At 48.6% G+C, this 19,053-nt stretch overlaps 1 protein-coding gene and 1 long non-coding RNA gene across 5 annotated transcripts in view; both read right to left on the minus strand.

Moving 5' to 3' along the window:
- The window catches only part of LOC119290701, a 22,226-nt gene extending 10,302 nt beyond the window's left edge, over positions 1-11,924 (minus strand). Inside the window, exon 1 of one of the 2 annotated variants that reach the window (XM_037569335.1) lies at positions 10,898-11,924. In XM_037569335.1, coding sequence (XP_037425232.1) covers positions 10,898-11,864 — 967 coding nt within the window. In that variant the 5' untranslated portion in view covers positions 11,865-11,924. Of the gene's footprint in view, positions 1-10,681 lie in introns of both variants that reach the window. The other variant, XM_037569334.1, reaches the window with a different exon arrangement.
- Positions 11,925-14,218: 2,294 nt separating this feature from the next.
- On the minus strand, positions 14,219-17,669 carry LOC119290702. 3 transcript variants are annotated; one of them, XR_005141982.1, is made up of 3 exons: positions 17,336-17,669; positions 16,986-17,047; positions 14,219-16,887 (listed from the first exon to the last, which is right to left on the minus strand). It is a non-coding gene; the product is annotated as an uncharacterized LOC119290702 (long non-coding RNA). The 3 variants fall into 3 exon arrangements; XR_005141983.1 differs by having other exon boundaries at positions 14,219-16,228; positions 16,322-17,047; XR_005141980.1 differs by having other exon boundaries at positions 14,219-17,047.
- Positions 17,670-19,053: the final 1,384 nt, after the last annotated feature.

Below are 19,053 nucleotides of genomic sequence, written 5' to 3' on the forward strand. Positions count from 1 at the left end.
CTACTGCTCTGGAACACTTAGGCTGGCCGGCATGTGTCCTTCTTCGTTCCTGTGTCTGTCCCTTCGGGGAAATGTCACGCTTTGAGTACCGGAGTCCTGTTAGCCCGCTACAGCCCGGTTTACCGGAGTCCTGCTAGCCCAGTGCTACAGCCCGGACCCACTTGCTGATGACCGACACGTTCGAAGCTGGGTCATGGATGCCTGTCCCTGTAAGTCTGTGCCACTTTGGGTTTACGACTAGTCATGTCAGCCCGGGCTCTTTATCATATGGATGCTAGCGACACTATCATATACGTGAGCCAAAAGGCGCAAACGGTCCCGGGAGAAGGTAAGACGACACCCGTGGGGATACCGTGCGTGAGGCCGCAAAGTGATATGAGGTGTTACCAGCTAGATCGATGTGACATCGAGTCGGGGTCCTGACAGCGTTGGCATCAGAGCCGGACTGCCTGTAGGTTCTCCAAGCCAAACTGGTCGATGTTGAGTCTAGAAATTCTTTAGTTATATGTAGGGGAATTGTTTGTGGGATGGAACGTAAGGCTCTTTTTACTCCTTATACCTTATGACTTTCTGATCTGAGTCAGTCCATTCTTCCACCGGGGGTTAAGGAATTAGGATCTGTTCTCTCTATCAGGATCACGAGTTACTAATCAGTAGTACCTTATAAGTTTGATGGTTACAAGCCTAGTTCAGATCTACTACCACATTATGTTGCCAGAATGGTTTCAGAACTTTGATATAATGATGATGAGTGTGTACGAAATCCTTTGTCAAATGTCTCAAATCCTTTTTGAGCATTTACAGCTGTTATGCTGCCGAAATTTTGCTAGAAATTCTAATGCCTTTGCATTATGATTGTGCTTTCAGATGGCCACTCGCGACCTCAATCAAGTGGTTCGCCTGACTCGATGCTTAGATGTACCCGGCCATACTGCTAAGTTGGTCAGGGTAATGACTGAGGCTGGATACCGCTGGTATCCCGAGTACACGGTCGAAGAGCAATTCCGAGATTTCAATCAAAGCCAGTATCTCTGCACTGTCAGGATATTTCCATCTTATCCTGGATCCACCGAGCCTCTTCACTGCTCCTATGGACTCGGGGTTACTATTGAGATGGCTGTGCAGGACGCCGCCTACTCTATGATGACCATTATGCGAGTCAGATCTGGGTTATTTCGGGACTCTGATTTCCGGTATATGCCAGGATCACCTCCGGGAGCACAAGGGTATCTCCAGGCTATCTATGCTGACCCCACTCAGGAGGATTCACGGACTCGCACCACTGCTGAGATGCTCGAGGATAAGGACCGTGAAAATCGGGCCTTAAGGCTAGAGCTCTTCAACACCCGTGCTGACCACTGGGCCACTTTGACTCGGTTCGCACCGACGGTGCAAGCTGGATATTCAGATATGCGCGATCTCTATCCTGTGAGATCTGCTCTGCCAGACGTGATGGTTTGGCGTGATGTAGGAGGCATCACCCCACCTCGCGGTCCCCGCAGGCCACCGTTTGTTGGTCCAAGGCCTCATCCTAGCCCCTATGGTCCACAAGCTTCGCGAGATCGTCTGTTTCCGGATGATCATGTTGAGCTTCCAGGCTATGGAGGTGACTTCTACGAGGACTACTACGGATCGGTCTGAGTTAGTGGTAGTATCACTAGTTCGCACTAGCTGTGTCGTCTATCGTCCCGCGTGACTCGTGGGATATGACCTAGTTTGTACTTCTTCCGGAGGTGTAGAAAAATAATGTATAGGAGCTTGGAATGTCTCCGATGAGATGTAATCCTCTTTTCACCGTAATAGTACTTTGTTTGGTCTTGTACTAAACCCTGTATGGTGTGTATGACGATGGAATAAAAGAAGCAGTTTCTGTATCTACCATGTCATACGGATGATCATCTTGCATTCCGAGTTATTTCTTACATTATGAATCCTATGTCGGAATTTTACCATCCTGACTAAATCATTGTCTTGTTTACCTAGGATGGTCAACACGCGCGCTAACCCTGCTTCTCAAGAGCAGGCCGAAGGCAGTGAAGCCAGGGATGTAAATCTGCCTCATCCTCCTTCACTAGCCGAGGTGATGATGGAAGCTGAGAGAAACAGCGGGAGACAAACCGTTTGTTGGAGCGTATTGAACAGAATACAGCACACCATCAGAGGGCTAACGTGGTGTCACTCAGTGATTTTATCAAATTGCATCCACCCACGTTCCACCACTCCGTCGAGCCTCTCGACGCTGATGACTGGCTTCGCAGTATCTCTCACAAACTGCGTTCCGCGCTGGTAGCGGAGGCTGACAAGGTCACCTTTGCTGCATATCATCTTGAAGGCCCCGCCAGTCTATGGTGGGAGAATTATGGAGCTATGCGCCCAGCGGGCCATGTCACAACTTGGGCTGAGTTCAGCGAGGCTTTCCGTGAACATCACATTCCGGAGGGTCTCATGGACCGTAAACGTGAAGAATTTTGCAGTTTCACCCAAGGCCGACTTTCTGTGGATGCCTATAGCAGGGAGTTTGGTAATCTCGCCCGATATGCAACTGAGGAAGTGTCTACTGACGCCAAGAAGCAAGCAAGGTTCCGTAAGGGCCTTAGTCCTGAGCTTCGCCGTGACCTCCGTCTGCATGAGTGCACATCTTTTTCGAAACTTGTCAACAAAGCCATCAGTGCTGAAACTGGTCAGACTGACTATGACGCAACACGCAAGCATGGACGTGACATGGGTTCCTCATCCGGTGCTGGTCCTCAGAAGCGCCGCGTGTGGGTACCCAACACTGCCCTGCCACCCAGGTTCACACCGAGGCCATCTTTCCAGGCGCCTCGCCCTGTTCAACAGTCTGCTCCAGCCAAGCCCTATGGGGGTTCAACTAACAATGCTCCTCCACGTACCAGTTCCGTGACTTGTTTCAAGTGTGGGGAATCTGGTCACTATATGCGTGAATGCCCCCAGACCAACCCCAATCAATCTGCTAAAGCTGTTGGCCGTGGCAAGCCGACAGGGAAAGTGTTTCATGCTAAACCGGTCACCGCTTCACGTGGCCATGTCAACTGTGTCTCTGCCGAAGAAGCTCAAGAGGACCCCAACGTCGTTCTCGGTACGCTTCTTGTTAATTGCCACCCGGCATCTGTTCTTTTCGATACAGGAGCCTCTCATTCCTTTATATCTGAAAATTATGCTCGTTTGCATAACGTTGCATTCTGTGACTTGCCATCCACTATGGAAATCTCTACCCCTGGATCTAGATGGCAGACCTCTAGGGTAAGTTATGGAAATGAAATTCAAGTCGACAGACTTGTTTTCCTTGCGTCTTTGATCGCCCTTAAATCTTCAGATATTAATATCATTCTGGGTATGGACTGGATGTCGGCTCATCATGCCCAAATCCATTGCTTCTCTAGGACTGTTCAACTCACCCATCCTTCGGGGAAGATAGTCCATGTCTTGACCCCAATAGCCAAGCGACAATTATATTCTCTTAACGCCAGCCCTTTGCCAGACCTTGAGGACGTTCCGGTAGTCCGTGACTTCCCGGATGTCTTTCCAGAGGAATTGCCAGGTGTTCCACCTGACAGGGATGTTGAGTTTGTAATAGACCTCATTCCAGGAACCGTTCCGATTGCTAGAAGACCTTATAAGATGGCACCACTAGAACTAGCCGAGCTTAAGAAACAACTCGATGAGTCCTTGAAAAAGGGTTTCATCCGCCCTAGTTCATCTCCGTGGGCTTGCCCCGTCCTATTCGTCAAGAAGAAGGATGGTACGGACCGGATGGTTGTAGATTACCGACCTGTCAACTTGGTCACAATCAAGAACAAATATCCGCTTCCCAGGATCAACGACCTGTATGATCAGCTCGCTGGATCCTCAGTCTTCTCCAAGATGGATTTGAGGTTGGGCTACCATCAAATCAAAATCAGAAACGGGGACATTCCTAAAACGGCCTTTGTTACTCGTTATGGCCAATACGAGTACACCGTCATGTCCTTCGGTTTAACCAATGCTCCAGCCACCTTTTCTCGGTTAATGAACTCAATCTTCATGGAGTATTTGGATAAATTCGTCGTAGTTTATCTCGATGACATACTCATTTACTCCAAGAACGAGGAAGAACATGCCGAACATTTAAGGCTAGTGTTGAAGAAACTTCGAGAGCATCGCCTTTATGCCAAATTCTCTAAATGTGAATTCTGGTTGTCAGAAGTGACCTATCTGGGTCATGTAATATCTGGTAAAGGTATTGCTGTTAACCCTGAGCGAGTTCAAGCCGTCCTTAACTGGACTCCACCCGAATCGGTCAAGCAAGTTCGGAGTTTTCTAGGCTTAGCGAGCTATTGTCGTCGCTTTGTCGAGAACTTCTCCAAGGTTGCCAAACCTCTAACCGAACTCCTCAAGAAAGATAAGAAGTTCGAATGGACTCCACAATGTGAGCACAGCTTTCAGGAACTGAAAAGACGCCTGACTTCTGCTCCCGTACTGGTACCGCCAGACTTCTCTAAGGACTTTGTTATCTACTGCGACGCCTCGCGACAAGGACTAGGTTGCGTTCTCATGCAAGATCGACACGTAATTGCTTACGCTTCACGGCAATTGCACCCACATGAGGAGAATTATCCTACTCATGATCTAGAACTTGCAGCCGTAGTCTATGCACTTAAGACCTGGCGACATTACCTCCTCGGTAATCGTTGCGAAATATTCACTGATCACCAAAGTCTGAAGTATATTTTCACCCAACCGGATTTGAATCTCAGACAGAGACGTTGGGTTGAATTGATCACTGACTTCGACTTAGGAATAACCTACACCCCAGGGAAAGCCAACGTCATGGCTGATGCGCTAAGTCGTAAATCTTATTGTAACAACCTGATGTTACAACAAAGTCAACCGCTTCTCCATGAGGAATTTCGGAAGCTTAACCTTCACATTGTTCCTCAAGGTTTTCTTTCCACCTTGGTGGCAAAACCTACCCTTACGGATCAAATTATCAAAGCACAGAAGGTAGATCCGGGAATCTCCCGCATCAAGAGGAACATTCAGAAAGGAATTGCGGATTGTTTCTCCATTAATGATCAAGGAGTCGTATACTTCGGGAATCGACTAGTAGTTCCCAAAGTGCGCAACCTGAGGCGATTGATCCTTAAGGAAGCTCATGAATCTCCTCTCACCATTCATCCCGGTAGTACTAAAATGTATCAGGACCTACGCCAGAGGTTCTGGTGGACTAGGATGAAGAGAGAAATTGCTCAGTATATTGCAAATTGCGACGTCTGTCGTCGTGTAAAAGCAGAGCATCAACGGCCTGCTGGCACCCTTCAATCCTTAGCTATTCCTGAATGGAAATGGGATAAAATTGGTATGGATTTCATTACCGGTTTTCCCAGGACCAAGAGAGGGAATAATGCTATTTTCGTCGTGGTCGATCGTCTTTCCAAAGTAGCCCACTTCTTACCTGTTCGTGAGAGTATAACCGCTAGTCAGCTGGCAGATTTGTACATCTCCCGAATAGTGTCTCTCCATGGTGTTCCTTTGGAAATTAACTCAGATCGAGGAAGTCTTTTCACCTCTCGATTTTGGGAAAGTTTCCAAAATGCTATGGGAACCCGTCTTTCCTTTAGCACCGCTTTCCACCCTCAGTCGAGCGGTCAAGTGGAACGCGTCAACCAAATTCTAGAAGACATGCTTCGAACCTCTGTTATCTCATTCGGAATGGACTGGGAGAAGTGCCTTCCATTTGCCGAATTCGCTTACAACAACAGCTATCAATCTAGCTTGGGTAAAGCCCCTTTTGAAGTTCTCTATGGACGACGATGTCGAACACCCCTTAACTGGTCAGAGACCGGGGAAAGACAATTCTTTGGCCCGGATATGATTCAGGAAGCAGAAGAACAAGTTCGTATCGTTCGTGAAAAGTTGAAAACAGCCCAATCCCGTCAAAAGAGTCAATATGACCGAAAACATAAGGCTATGACCTTCGAGGTTGACGAGAAGGCTTATCTTCGGGTCACCCCTCTGAAGGGAACCCATCGTTTCGGTATCAAAGGCAAATTGGCTCCTCGTTACATTGGACCTTTTCGCATTCTTGCCAAACGAGGAGAAGTTGCCTACCAGTTGGAACTACCTCCGCACCTCTCCAGAGTTCACGATGTCTTCCACGTTTCTCAACTCAGGCGTTGCTTCTCGGATCCTATCCGTGAAGTGGACCACGAAACGCTTGATCTCCAAGATGATCTTACTTATCGAGAGTACCCCATTCGTATCCTCGATCAAGCCGAACGTACCACGCGACGTCATAATATCAAGTTTCTCAAGGTTCAATGGTCGCACCATTCCGAGGATGAAGCAACTTGGGAAAGGGAGGATCGTCTTCGACTCGAGTATCCCGCCTTCTTCCCGGAGGAACCCAAATCTCGGGACGAGATTCTTTTGAGTGGGGGTGAGTTGTCACACCCTAGCTAGTCATGCATTAGAGTGTTGCATCATGTTTACTCTTTCATCAGAAACTTGAAATGGGGATCTGTGAAACCCTCAGAACCATTTTGAGAATGACCCAAATAAAAATTTCTCCAAAAGGGTCCAAGAAAATGCTCATGTTGCTCTCTGAAAATATTGGACAGAGATAAAAATCAAACCAATATTTTTAGTGGCTCATGGACATTTATTTTGGGCATTTGGAATAAATGCATAAATATTTGCATTGGAAATATATTAATTATATATATTAATATATGCCCAAATATTATGCCAATTATAAAAGAGCTCTGGAATAATATAAATAGCTCCTGCAAAAATTGGCATAAGTTAAATAAATGATTTAATATATTATTTAAATCAAACAAATGTCAGAAATTAAAAAAAAAAGAAAATATATAACAGGAGGAGCTTACCTGGGCTCCTCCACTGTGCGGCCCAGCCAGCTGGCTGGCCCAGCCAGCAGCCGGCCCAGCCCACCTCCCTCCTCTGTCGTCTTCGTCCCGACAGAGGGAGGGGAGTGTGGCCGGCGCGCGCGCGTGCCACCGCGCCACGCCACCTGCTCGCCTGCTTGCCTGGCCTCCCCTCCTCGCTCGACGCCCTGGACGACGCCACGCCCTCCCCCCTGCTCTCTCTCACTCTCCCCCGGCTCTCCTCTCCTCTCTCTCGCTCCCCCTCTCACACGGCCGAACACCACCGTCGCCGCCGTTCGCCATAGCCACCGTCTCCGACCACCCCTCGCTCCCCCGACTAGCTCAGGAGCTCCGCCTCGACTCCCTCTTCCTCCCCACCGCTCCACAGCTCCCCGGAAGCCCTGCATCGCCGCCACGTCGCCGTTCCCCTCTTCGGGCTCCGACCACCGTCGCCGTCGATTCGCCGTCTCCAGCGCATCCCCGAGCCCACTTCGACGCCCACTGCAACCGCGGTGAGCTACGCCACCGTTTCCCCCTCTCCTTCCCCTCGTTCCCTCACCGTAGCCACCTCCCCACCACGGCCGAACCTCCGCCGTCGCCGAGCTCGCCGTCGACGCAGCTCCGGTGACCATTTGGTCACCCCGGCGAGTCCAACGAGTTCGCAAGACCCCGTAGAGCATCCCTAGCGCCTCGCTTTGCTCGACTTCGAGCTCCAGCACCGTTCCCGTGCACGACCGAACCCCGGCGGCCGCAGCCGAGCTCGCCGCCGTCGACTCCGGCCACCCCGACCCCAACGGGCTCCGCCAAGAGCTGTGGGTTGGCCTCAGCTCCACTCCGGTGGTCTCCGCGGCCCCTCTGGTGGCCGAAATGACCAAAACCACTTCCGCCGCCGCGTCGGGCTCGCCGGCGACTAAACGCCGGCAGCCGACATTAACTTTGACCACGGGTGGGCCCTGGTTGACTCCCCTGAGTCAATGACAGGTGGGGCCCAGCCCTGTTAATTAAACAGGATTAGTTTTAATTAAGTTTTAATTAAAATAATCACCCTGACATGCGGGACCCACTGTCAGGTTTGACCTGGACCAGTTCCGTTGACCTGCTGACGTCACACTGACGTCAGGCTGACGCAGTAATTGATTTTCTGGATTTAAATTAAATCAGGAAATTCCAGAATATTATTTAAACTTCAAAAATTCATAACTTTTATTCTGTAACTCCAAATTGGACAAATTATATATGAAAAATGATCAGAAAAATCCAATCTATCCATCTGTACTATTTTCATGCATGATCAAACAAGTTAAATTGATGTTTTAAGCAGAACAAGAAAAGGCACTTTAAAAGGCCATATTTGGATTTGGAATTTGAATCTTTGATTCAAATTTGTTCAAACCCTTCTGGCTTTAGTTGCATTAGCCCAATACACTCATATTGCCATGTTTCATGCATGCATCATATTGTTGCACATTGTTTGGTGATGCTTGTGTATCGATGCCCTTTGCGACAGGTTCTGTCCCCGAGGAGTACCATGATTACCCTAACGAAGAACCGTATCCGTGCATCGAACCATCAGGCAAGCAACCAACCGTTTGATCATATCGATACAATCCCATGTTCTCGCTCCTGCTCTCTTTTACTGCATTAAGACAACGCGATTCAAACTGCTGTGTGCTACGGTAGTTGAACCCATTTCCTCTGCATGACCTGTCATTGCCACAGTAACTAGATGAAACCCACTAGCATGTGTAGGAGTTGATTGAGCCATATGTATGTGTTGTTCCTACCTTGCTATGCCTGCTATGCTTAGAGTCGTGTCAGGTCTGGTTCATCGAGGGGATGGGCTGGAGTGAAATGATTACGTCAGTAATGAGAGTGGTGTGGTGAACACGATTTGGTAAAGGTATCGATGAGAGGCCATGTAGGAGTACATGGTGGGTTGTTTCATTGAAGCCGACCTTAAGCACTGAGATCTGTATGTGTGATTTAAGAATCAGCTACTACCATGCATTGGGCCCGAAACCAATGGACCCTCTCGGCTTCTTATTCACCCTAGTTCTCCGTCCAGGAGTTGCAAGTAGTTTCTGGTGTTTGTAGCCTACTGGAGGCCGTGGACAGCGCTGACCGTAGGGGTGGGCTGTGATGCGGTAGGTACGTGGCCGGGTGTACCGAATACCCGTTAGGTATCTCGGGAACCTTGTTCACATCGTTCGGGGCCGTATGGGAAACCTCGGCCGGACTCCCTGCGGATGGAACCTGAATAGGCGATAAACCTGGACTGGAGGCTTAGGTGATTAGGTAGGTCGTGGCCGACACCCACGTTGGGCTTCCGCTTGAAGGTTGCCGAGTACATGTCGTGTAAACGACGGTAAGTGGTGAGAGCGTGTATGAAGAAGTACCCCCTGCAAGGTTAACATGATCTATTCGAATAGCCGTGTCCGCGGTAAAGGACTACTTGGTTGCCTATACAGTTCATAGACAAGTAAATGGAAACTACTAAAAGCCTCAAGATAAGTGTGAGTGCCGAGGATGGCTCTTCCGTAGGAAGACGGAGGCGGATCCTCGGTAGTGTATTGAAGTGGTGAGTAGTGGACTCGTGTGCGCAAAACCATTTCAGTTGGAGTATCGTAGGATAGCCTAGCCAAGAGTCAAAGCTGGCTTGCTGCAATAACTCCACCAACCCTTCTTGATACTATGCATGTATGTAGGATCTGATGTAAGTCTTGCTGAGTACCTTTGTACTCATGTTGCTATAATCTACATTTTTTACAGAAGACGCTGCAACCCCTTCTGATGGGTTCTATGTAGACGTTGACATCAACGAGTAGGCTAAAGACCCAGGTGGTGACCCTGAGCTTGTGAAGGACCACGTAGTATAGCTAGGCTTTCCAAGCCTCTTTTATTTTACTAGTTGTCTGTACCCAGACAAGTTATTTCCGCTGCTGGTTTGTATGACTGTATGACTTGTATGTGGGGTCGTGAGACCCGTACCTTTGTGTATGATATGTATGGCTCCCTGAGCCTTAAATAAAGTACTTGTGTCATAGAGTCATGTTGTGATGCTTCGTTGTATTTGCACATATCGAGCATATTGCGTGTATGATTGAAATGCTTGGTATGTGTGGGATCTGACTATCTAGTTGTTTATCTTTAGTAGCCTCTCTTACCGGGAAATGTCTCCTAGTGTTACCGCTGAGCCATGGTAGCTTGCTACTGCTCTGGAACACTTAGGCTGGCCGGCATGTGTCCTTCTTCGTTCCTGTGTCTGTCCCTTCGGGGAAATGTCACGCTTTGAGTACCGGAGTCCTGTTAGCCCGCTACAGCCCGGTTTACCGGAGTCCTGCTAGCCCAGTGCTACAGCCCGGACCCACTTGCTGATGACCGACACGTTCGAAGCTGGGTCATGGATGCCTGTCCCTGTAAGTCTGTGCCACTTTGGGTTTACGACTAGTCATGTCAGCCCGGGCTCTTTATCATATGGATGCTAGCGACACTATCATATACGTGAGCCAAAAGGCGCAAACGGTCCCGGGAGAAGGTAAGACGACACCCGTGGGGATACCGTGCGTGAGGCCGCAAAGTGATATGAGGTGTTACCAGCTAGATCGATGTGACATCGAGTCGGGGTCCTAACAAAGGGTTACATTTTATGCCCTATGTACTTGGTCAAACCTAAAGTTACTGACAAATGCTAATATTTTCAAAGCACTCATGGTTTTAAATGGGGCTCTGCACGATTTGGCACAACAAGTAATCTAGTAGGATAATTGTGGAGAGAGAGAGAGAGAGAGCAAACATACCAATTGCAGCTGGTTTGATTGGGCAGCACAAAGAGATATCCTCCTCGAGGAATTCGTCATCCTCGCCCATGGGTACAGTTGCTTCGGCGAAGAAGTAAGCGGGCAGATCACCAGCAGCGTCCTTTGGCCGTGCCAAGAAATTGATGTGCCAAAAGGGTTTGGCGCGACGAATGAATGTATTCAAGCCACAGATGAAATGAAGCTCGTAGTGCTGACCTGTTTGCTGAGCATATTTGTGTAGTGCAGTCTCAACCAGTTGGCGTGAGGTTTCCTGGGAATATTTGCAGCCTTCGATGCGAGACTTAATTATGGCGGACACCCAGGACGTCACCAGTGGGGGAGGGGGATAGAGGTCACCCGGAAGTGGGGAGGGCACCAGCATGGCGGAGAGGCGGTCGAGGTCAAGGACAGAGAGAGCCTGGTTAATGCAGAGAAGCATTCGGACGTCATGTTCCACTTTGGGGAGGACCGACGAGGCAAAGAGGGCCATGGCACGCGGCATGGGATGGTGGGCCGCCTCGGCGGCCCTGAGAAAGGCAGCTTGGGTGGGCATCGAGACGGAGACGGAGTCGGAGCCGGAGCCGGAGCCGGAGGCGGAGGCGGAGGCATGGGAGAGGTCGGCCCTTGAGAGGTGGAGGTGCCATAGCGCGTCGTCGCGGGAGAGTGATGGATAGAGGTGGAGGAGGCAGGCGATGAGGCCCTCCAGGGAGCGGTGAGCGATGCGGGCCATGCATTTGGTACTAATCTCGAGCACGTCGCCAAAGTGAAAGTCAGCGGCGGAGCGACGCGGAAAGGCGGCGTCATACCAAATGGCGTTGATGAGGATATTGTCCACGGGAGAGAGCGGCCCGTAGCAGTGGCCGGCGACAAGGACGCCACGGGCGTGCTTGCTCCAGAGTCGGATAGAGGGCAGACGGGAGAGCGCCTCCACGTAGTAGGTGCGGATCAGATTCAGCAGCATGAGCCTAAGGGCGCGCGGATCTGTGCGCTTCCGCTCGGGGGCAGAGATCACCTCTTCCTCCTCATAGGGTTTGGAAGAAGAGGAAGGGATTTTGCGTGAGACGACTCGTCCCTCTGATAGTCCAGATGAGCCTGATGAAGGAGTCTTGGGAGGCGAATCAGCGGAGGGCTGCTCGATCTTGGCGCGGCGGCGGCGGCGGCGGCGGCGGCGGCGACCGGCCATGCTGCCTGCACACGATCTAGGCAAGGAAGAAGGAACCAACGGGGATTTGGGGATTTCTCTGGGTGGGGATTGTTGTGGTAACAGGTCGTTTCGCCTATATTATTGTTAGCGTCCCTTGCCAGGCAACCCCACCTGCCAGCGGGTGGGGCCAGGGCGGCGAACGGGCACGACGGACACGGCAAAGCCAACCCGCGGTACACGGGACCTGGTGACAGCCGTCACGCGAGCAACACGTTCACTATAGTGCATCTTCAATACTGACCTTGTTTGGATACGGTGTTTTAGCAGAACTGGTTTTCGGTAGACTCACGTAATCGTGTAACAAACTTTTTTTTTCGAGAGTACACTAATAGCGTACCTTAACTTTATAGAAGAGTGAAAAATATTTACAAGGGCATTACAGATTGCAGGCGCCGCCCTTGGCACGCCTATCCACCCCTACTCCGAAACACCTAGCAGATTACTCACTACCCGTGCACTCCTCTCCCTCTGGCGATCGCCCATAGGTGTCGCTCTCTAAGAATGATCCGAATTGTGCCTTGTTCGTTACACGTATCGTTCCGACCAAATACTCTCCCATTCCTCTGCTTCCAAATACAACAACACACCAACATGACTAACGAGTCAAACTCCTTGCGTTGCGCCTTCTCCACCCGCTTCCTAGATCTGAGCCACCAGTCCTGCAAGGAGTCCTATCCCATTGGCAGCATCGATAAGCTCCACCCCACAATCAGGAAACACTGGTGCCAGACCTGCCTGGCAAACACGCATTGCATCATCATGTGTTCCATCGTGTCCTCCTCTTGCTCACATAGATAGCAAGGCGAGGTCGTGGCCTGCAACCCATGGCGCGCACGCCGATCTGACGTCCAGAGTCTATGCAAGATGGCCAACCAGATGAAAATTTTGCAGCTCAACGGCGCCCAGCACTTCCAGATCGCAGCAGCCGCCTGGAATTTGATACCACCTTCACACATCATATGATAAGCCGAGGTAGCCGAGTATTTCCCCGAGCGGTTCCAAGCCCAGACAGGCCTGTCTTCCTCCTCTTGCCGCAAGTGGACCTCGATCAGAATGTCCCAGAGCTTGATGAATTGGGCTAGGCCATCTGTGTCTAGCTCGCCTGAGATGTCATTCGTCCAGGCATGCATGAACATCCCCTCATACAGTAATCTTCTGTTGGCCACCTGTGTCTGTACCTTCGCCGCTAGAAGGGGTGCAATCTCTTTAGCCGTGCATCCACCGATCCACCTGTCCTTCCAGAACAAGATTTTTGATCCATCTCGAATGGACCAGCTCACCAAGCTCGTGGACGCCTCTTGTGTCTGCTTGTCGATCATCGCACTCAGCCCCTGCCACGGTCTCGACTCGTCGGTTCGCTTAAGCCATTCCCATCTCAATCTAAGTGATATGCCCTGCCCGACCATGTAACAAACTTAAACTTTGTTTGATGCTCAAAAAAAACTTAAACTTTGTTTGGATTCCGCAGGAAAAACATGGATAAGTAGGATTCAGTTTCCACAAAACCAATAATACACGTTTTGTGAAAACACGATTGTAGAAACTCACGGCAACTGATTTCTCCTTCCGCATGAAGGGCGTGTTCGGTTGCTGCCCTGGTGCAAAATTGCCTGGCCTGGAGCTTGCCTGGGATCTGCCTGAGTCCTGTTTGGTTTGTGTCGAGGGACACTAGATACTAGCCTGACATGCAAAAGCCTGAAACGTGATTAGCCGCACCTGGCCGGCCGGCAGCGAGGTTAGCCTGAGCCAGGCGTCCCTCCCCGTGCGCCTGGGTGTGCCTGCTGGGCTGTCTGGCAATAGTATATTGCATCAAGTCGATGGCCATGGGTTTCTTTATATACTAACTAGATCGTTTGTGGCGCGCGTTGCTGCGCCCGTCTATTTTGGCTCTTAGTTGGTAGGGTACATATAAAGTTTTCCGAGCGAAGGATTTGTAATAGTTACTAAAACAAGCAAAATTCCATGAGACATAAGATTTTTGATGTGAATCAGAGTAGATTTTTATAGCCTTTCGTGTCGCTTATTATTTAGCCACTTGATTGCTTGTTTTCTCTGCATCTTCTTTGGTCATTTCAGACTAAGCTCGAAGGTATTTCCATCATTAATTGGTCGAAGGTATTTCCATCATCATGTTGGTAATTTCATTGCAAGTCGGATTACATGTAGTGACCACTCAGTTAAATCCAAGTGAGCGCACAAGCACAAAACAAAGAGAAGAGGAATTAGAGAAGATGGGTTATAAACTATTAGATGTATTGTAGTCACTTGAGGAAAAACTTAAAATGTATCCTGATGACAATGGGATTATCATTTTTTTGTTTTGTTTTGAGGAATGACCGATGGGGGAGCTCTCCCATCTGAATGTACTATTACACAATGGCCAAAGGCCAAGTTTATTACATAGGCACACTTGTGCGTGAAGAGAGGTACAAGCGCCAAGAATTGGCGTCAACCTTATGATTCGGTTTCACAAAACGAAGAGCCCAAATGGTGAAAAGTCTTCAAGAACAGTGAGATTACTGTTCAAGCACACATGATTGCACAATAGCAATTATAAAATTCAAGATTTTAAGCAGGAATATTAACATTTTTAACCTATGATGCCTCAGTCGTTCACCAATAATAATGTAGGCAGTGTGGCATCGCAGACCAATGGCCTTTTAATTAGTTAAGGAAATCAAAAGTACCACATGCTTGAGGTGATTGATGTCACTTGATTGAGCAACATGATTGATCTCTTCAGCATTCCCTACATAATAAGAAGCCAACATTTTCACTGGGCACAGGTTGTGCTTGTTAGTAATGAAGCCTCAACCTGAAATATAGCAGAAGAGGAGAGAAATTTGATTTATACAACCAAGAGAACACAAAATATGTACATGCCAAGCTCTAATAATAGTCTAAAACATTGCACAACTTACTCCGATGAATCATTATAGCATTTCTGAGCTTGTTGACTATAATAATGTGCATAAAGTTAGATAATGATTCACACCAGCTTGGTGTTTTCTCCTAATAAAATTGACAGACACTTAGACGTTCAAATCAAGATACTACTTACCTGAAGAAGCAAGATCAAATACATTCTCTATTTCCATGGGAATATTTTATCAGTGATGAACTTCTAAGACCACATGCGATGCTATTACTGGTTGAGAAACTTCTCGGTATTCACCACGTAATCTTTCTGCCTTACATCATAAATTTATAGGCACAAAATTCTAATAACTAAGAACGTTGCACTCTAAATATTACCTTGCATTTATCGCTGAAAGCATACACTTATTAGCAGCCGTACCAAGTATTAAATAGAATGCAGCGACATCCGAGTACCTCTCACAGATTGCCAAAGATAGATTCAGGCAACATGAATGGTATGTATGTCCTCCTGGATTGCTCCCATCGACCATTCAATAATTCTTTTGTAGCTGAACCACAACATAAGACATTTATCTTTTATCAAGGATGAAACAGAATTTAGATATATCCGTGACCTAATATCAAGAATTGATTCTTATGAAGAACCTATTAGCTCAAGAGCTCAATACATGTTAACTTGGAAGAGGCCAAGAAATATATTAACGACTTCTTAGGAGGATGGAATAATATCTTTAGCTTTTGCCAATGAAGATGATAGTACAAAAAAACTGGCACTTGGCATGACCATACTTGCCAGTTTTAGATGTTGAAACCAAACTGTTTGTTTCAAACGCATGTGATTAGAAATCAATCAACAAGGACAAGCAATATAATTAACCATCAGCACAAGAATGAAAAATGAATAATGGCTAATATGCACAGCTCAATCAGCTTCATGTGCAACATGCAGAAAACCTAGGGAATGAGACCAAAGGATGTGGCATCTGTACAGGTGGATTTCGCGGCAATATGCCAACGTTTTGAGCATCCCTACAGCTTGTGCCACCGTGGCACACAAGCCACTCTACCCTCCCAGTCATTGTTATCTCGATCTGGTCATCGAGAAGGCCATTGTCGTCACCTCCTCATCCATCTCTTGCATCTTCCCCATAAATCAACAGCCATGCCTTTTCTCTTGTAACTAAAATAGATCAAAGTATAACTGTCGGTCTATAGCAGCTACATAATTTCAAATAGCAGAATAAAAAAGCAAGACATGCCTTGCAGATAAGCCATGTCTATACAGAAGTGAAAGGAAGATAATCCATGAAGTTACTATTTTTTTAAATGGATCAAGCATAGTGAGCACTTAGAAAAGCAGCGCAAGAAACAATAAGATAACGACAGTGGTGTGGTTTAGTGGTTTACTCATTACTGTTCCATATGTCAACCTTTAACTGTCCACAGATTCACCTGGAGAACACCTGAAAAAAGATGAAGAAAGGGAGAGACAAATGAATGTGCTGGAGTGAAATAAAAATCAACATGCATACAACAAAGACGACCAGAATTACTACATCATAGGATATACGTATTGGTAAACAACCACACTGTTCAGCAGCCATGGTTGTAGTTCCCGGTGATGCATACACTCTGAGCACAGAAATTCGTGTAACAGCAACAAGAAATCAGCTGGATATATATAAAGCATATATACGACGTTACAGGGAGTGAGAACAGAGAAAGATAGCGGCCAAAAATGAAACTATAAGGAAAGAAAATGTCTGATGAATGGCTGGAGATCTGAGATGGAATGGAGAAAGGAAAATATCCAGCGCATCATATTATATGAGCAACGTGAGGATGCACTAACGCAATGGGAGGACTTACTAACACATCTATGGAGGAAATGAATTCACCATCATTACAGTAGGGAGACAATCGATCTTTATCAGCATAGGCAGCGGAACAGTAAAGTACCTCCATTGGTCATCGCCGGCAAGTGACGTACCTCAGTTTTATTGTACTGAGTGGTTATTAGCACCATCTCCTGGAGCACGGACTTTTAATTGCAATCCATCACATATGAATTGTCCTAAACAGGTATATGCTACTCCATCATCTGTGGCGCCACCGGGAGTAGCTATATTACCTCAACAATATCTCTTGATCAGTATCTATTAACAATTGTATGGAATAGATGATGGGGTTCTGCTCAATGTCTAGTTAAGAAAGTTGTACTTTCGGAGATTGTTATTGGCTTCTTGGATTGCTGATATATGTCAATGGAATCAGAGGCGCCCCTGCAAACACAAAACAATGATCTTCTTTAGGAGATTATAAGCAGATTTGTCTATAAGGCACCTTTGTTTTACCAAGATAACGACAACTATAGCTGATGTCATGTATACTAATTTGTTCTGCTACTCTTTGCATGTCACTCACAAGGCAGTGGTTGTTGAGCGTGAGATTCCAAACTAATACATAAATCCAATCTGAACTTTATCCCCAAATTCAGCAGCGATGTTATGGTGGGGCAGAGTCGAGGTGATGGGATCCAACCGTCCCCTGGGGGCGGGGTCGAGGGGTACCTCGAGGTGGTCGACGTACTGGTGGGAATCCGGGTCGCGATGGAGACGGCAGCCACGAGCGCTTGTAGATAAATGCCATGCCGGATCTCGCCGGCTTCAGCGCCCATGGCGGCGGGCGGCGGTACACCACCAGTCCGTCCGTTGGTAGGGAGAACGAGAGGTCGGGGAGGAGGTCTCCGAGGGGAGCGCCTAGATCACCTGCGCCTCATGCCCGTCGGGGTTAACCAGATGAGCAACGGACCTGGCCGTGGCGGAACTGTGGCGGCGCCTAATCGCACACATCGTGGGAGAGAGATGAGGGGTCCGGGAGAGGGGGCGGTTTCTTCTGCTCTGTATCGAGCACTGCATACCAGCCCGTTGAAGCCCAATCAACCACGGGCCTTCAAAAAAGTCTCCGGAATAGCGGCCTAAGGACACCCAGCCCAGCTCGCGGTAAACAACCATTTAGACTAAGATCTGATGGCCAGAAACTAATCAAACACGAAATCCGACGGCTGGGGACGTTGAGGGCGTGAGAGAGCTCGCTTTAGGTGCGGTTATACTGTCCTTAATTGCACTGCAAGGCAGCCGCAGGTCCAGGGTGTAGACCAAATGCATGCACGCCAGGCTCGCCTGACCAGGCAAAAATTTCCAACAAGTGAGGTTGGATCTAGGCATGAGTTTTTTCCAGGCATGTTGTCTAGGCCTTCAACCAAACTGACCCAAAATTCATCACCGCAGTTTTTGCCTTACCGCACCTGAAGTTCATTCAAAGTCGCAGGCCGGCATGCACGCCGATTGACTTTGAGCACAAGCGCCCTACCGTCGTCCTGGTCGAGCGGAAGCGGCCGCCATCGTTCACGCGCGCCAAATCATTGAAGGGAAGCGCCCGGCGTCGTGCGCGAACGCCTAAGTCGTCGAGGAAGCGGCCGCTGCCGCCGTTCGCATGCGCCCTGTTGTCCAGAGCAAGTGGTCGCCGCCGAGCGCGAACACCAGAGTCTCGAGGGGAAGTGAGTCATTGAGTGGAAGTCGTTGCCGTCGTCCGCACTTCAGCAGTGGCCCCCTTGGTGAAGCCTCCAATGGAGGAGAGAGGAGCAGCAATCGGGCCCTAGGCCCTGATTCGTCTAAAGCCGAGAGGAATGGAGCAGCGATGTCAGCAAACTGAGAGCATCTCCAGCCGTTGCCGCCCCCCCCCCAGGAGGCATAAAAATCGCCGCCTGGGAGCGAGCCGGCGGTACAATCAGCGCTGGGGGTGGTTGGGCATCCAACTGTCGCCCCCAGGCGTCGATATTGTCCCAATTTTCGGCCCACTTTCGACGAATAAAAGCCCCATATGGGCGAGAATCGGCCCATATTCGGCGTGCTTCATCGTGGCTCGGCGTTGAATTCTCAACATAAATATTTTTTATCACATAGTTCATCACAGAAAATCAAATAGTTCAACAAAATAATGCAACAACAAATAGTTCAATACACATTATATAGTTCAACAAATAAAATATCATCACACGTCGAGCTAGGTGTCGCCCTTGATCCTCCATAGGTGCTCCACCAGATCCTGCTGCAGTTGATGATGCACCTGTGGGTCTCGGATCTCCTGATGCATACTAAGGTAGGCAGTCCAGGTTGCCGGTAGCTGGTGATCAACTTCGGCTAGAGGACCATGCTTGTAGTATGGTTCAGTGTCAAACACTGGATCTTCCTGCTCGCTCTCGATGATCATGTTGTGCAAGATGACA

The sequence above is a fragment of the Triticum dicoccoides genome, chromosome 4B, assembly GCF_002162155.2.
Source record: "Triticum dicoccoides isolate Atlit2015 ecotype Zavitan chromosome 4B, WEW_v2.0, whole genome shotgun sequence".
Classification (NCBI taxonomy): Eukaryota; Viridiplantae; Streptophyta; class Magnoliopsida; order Poales; family Poaceae; genus Triticum; species Triticum dicoccoides.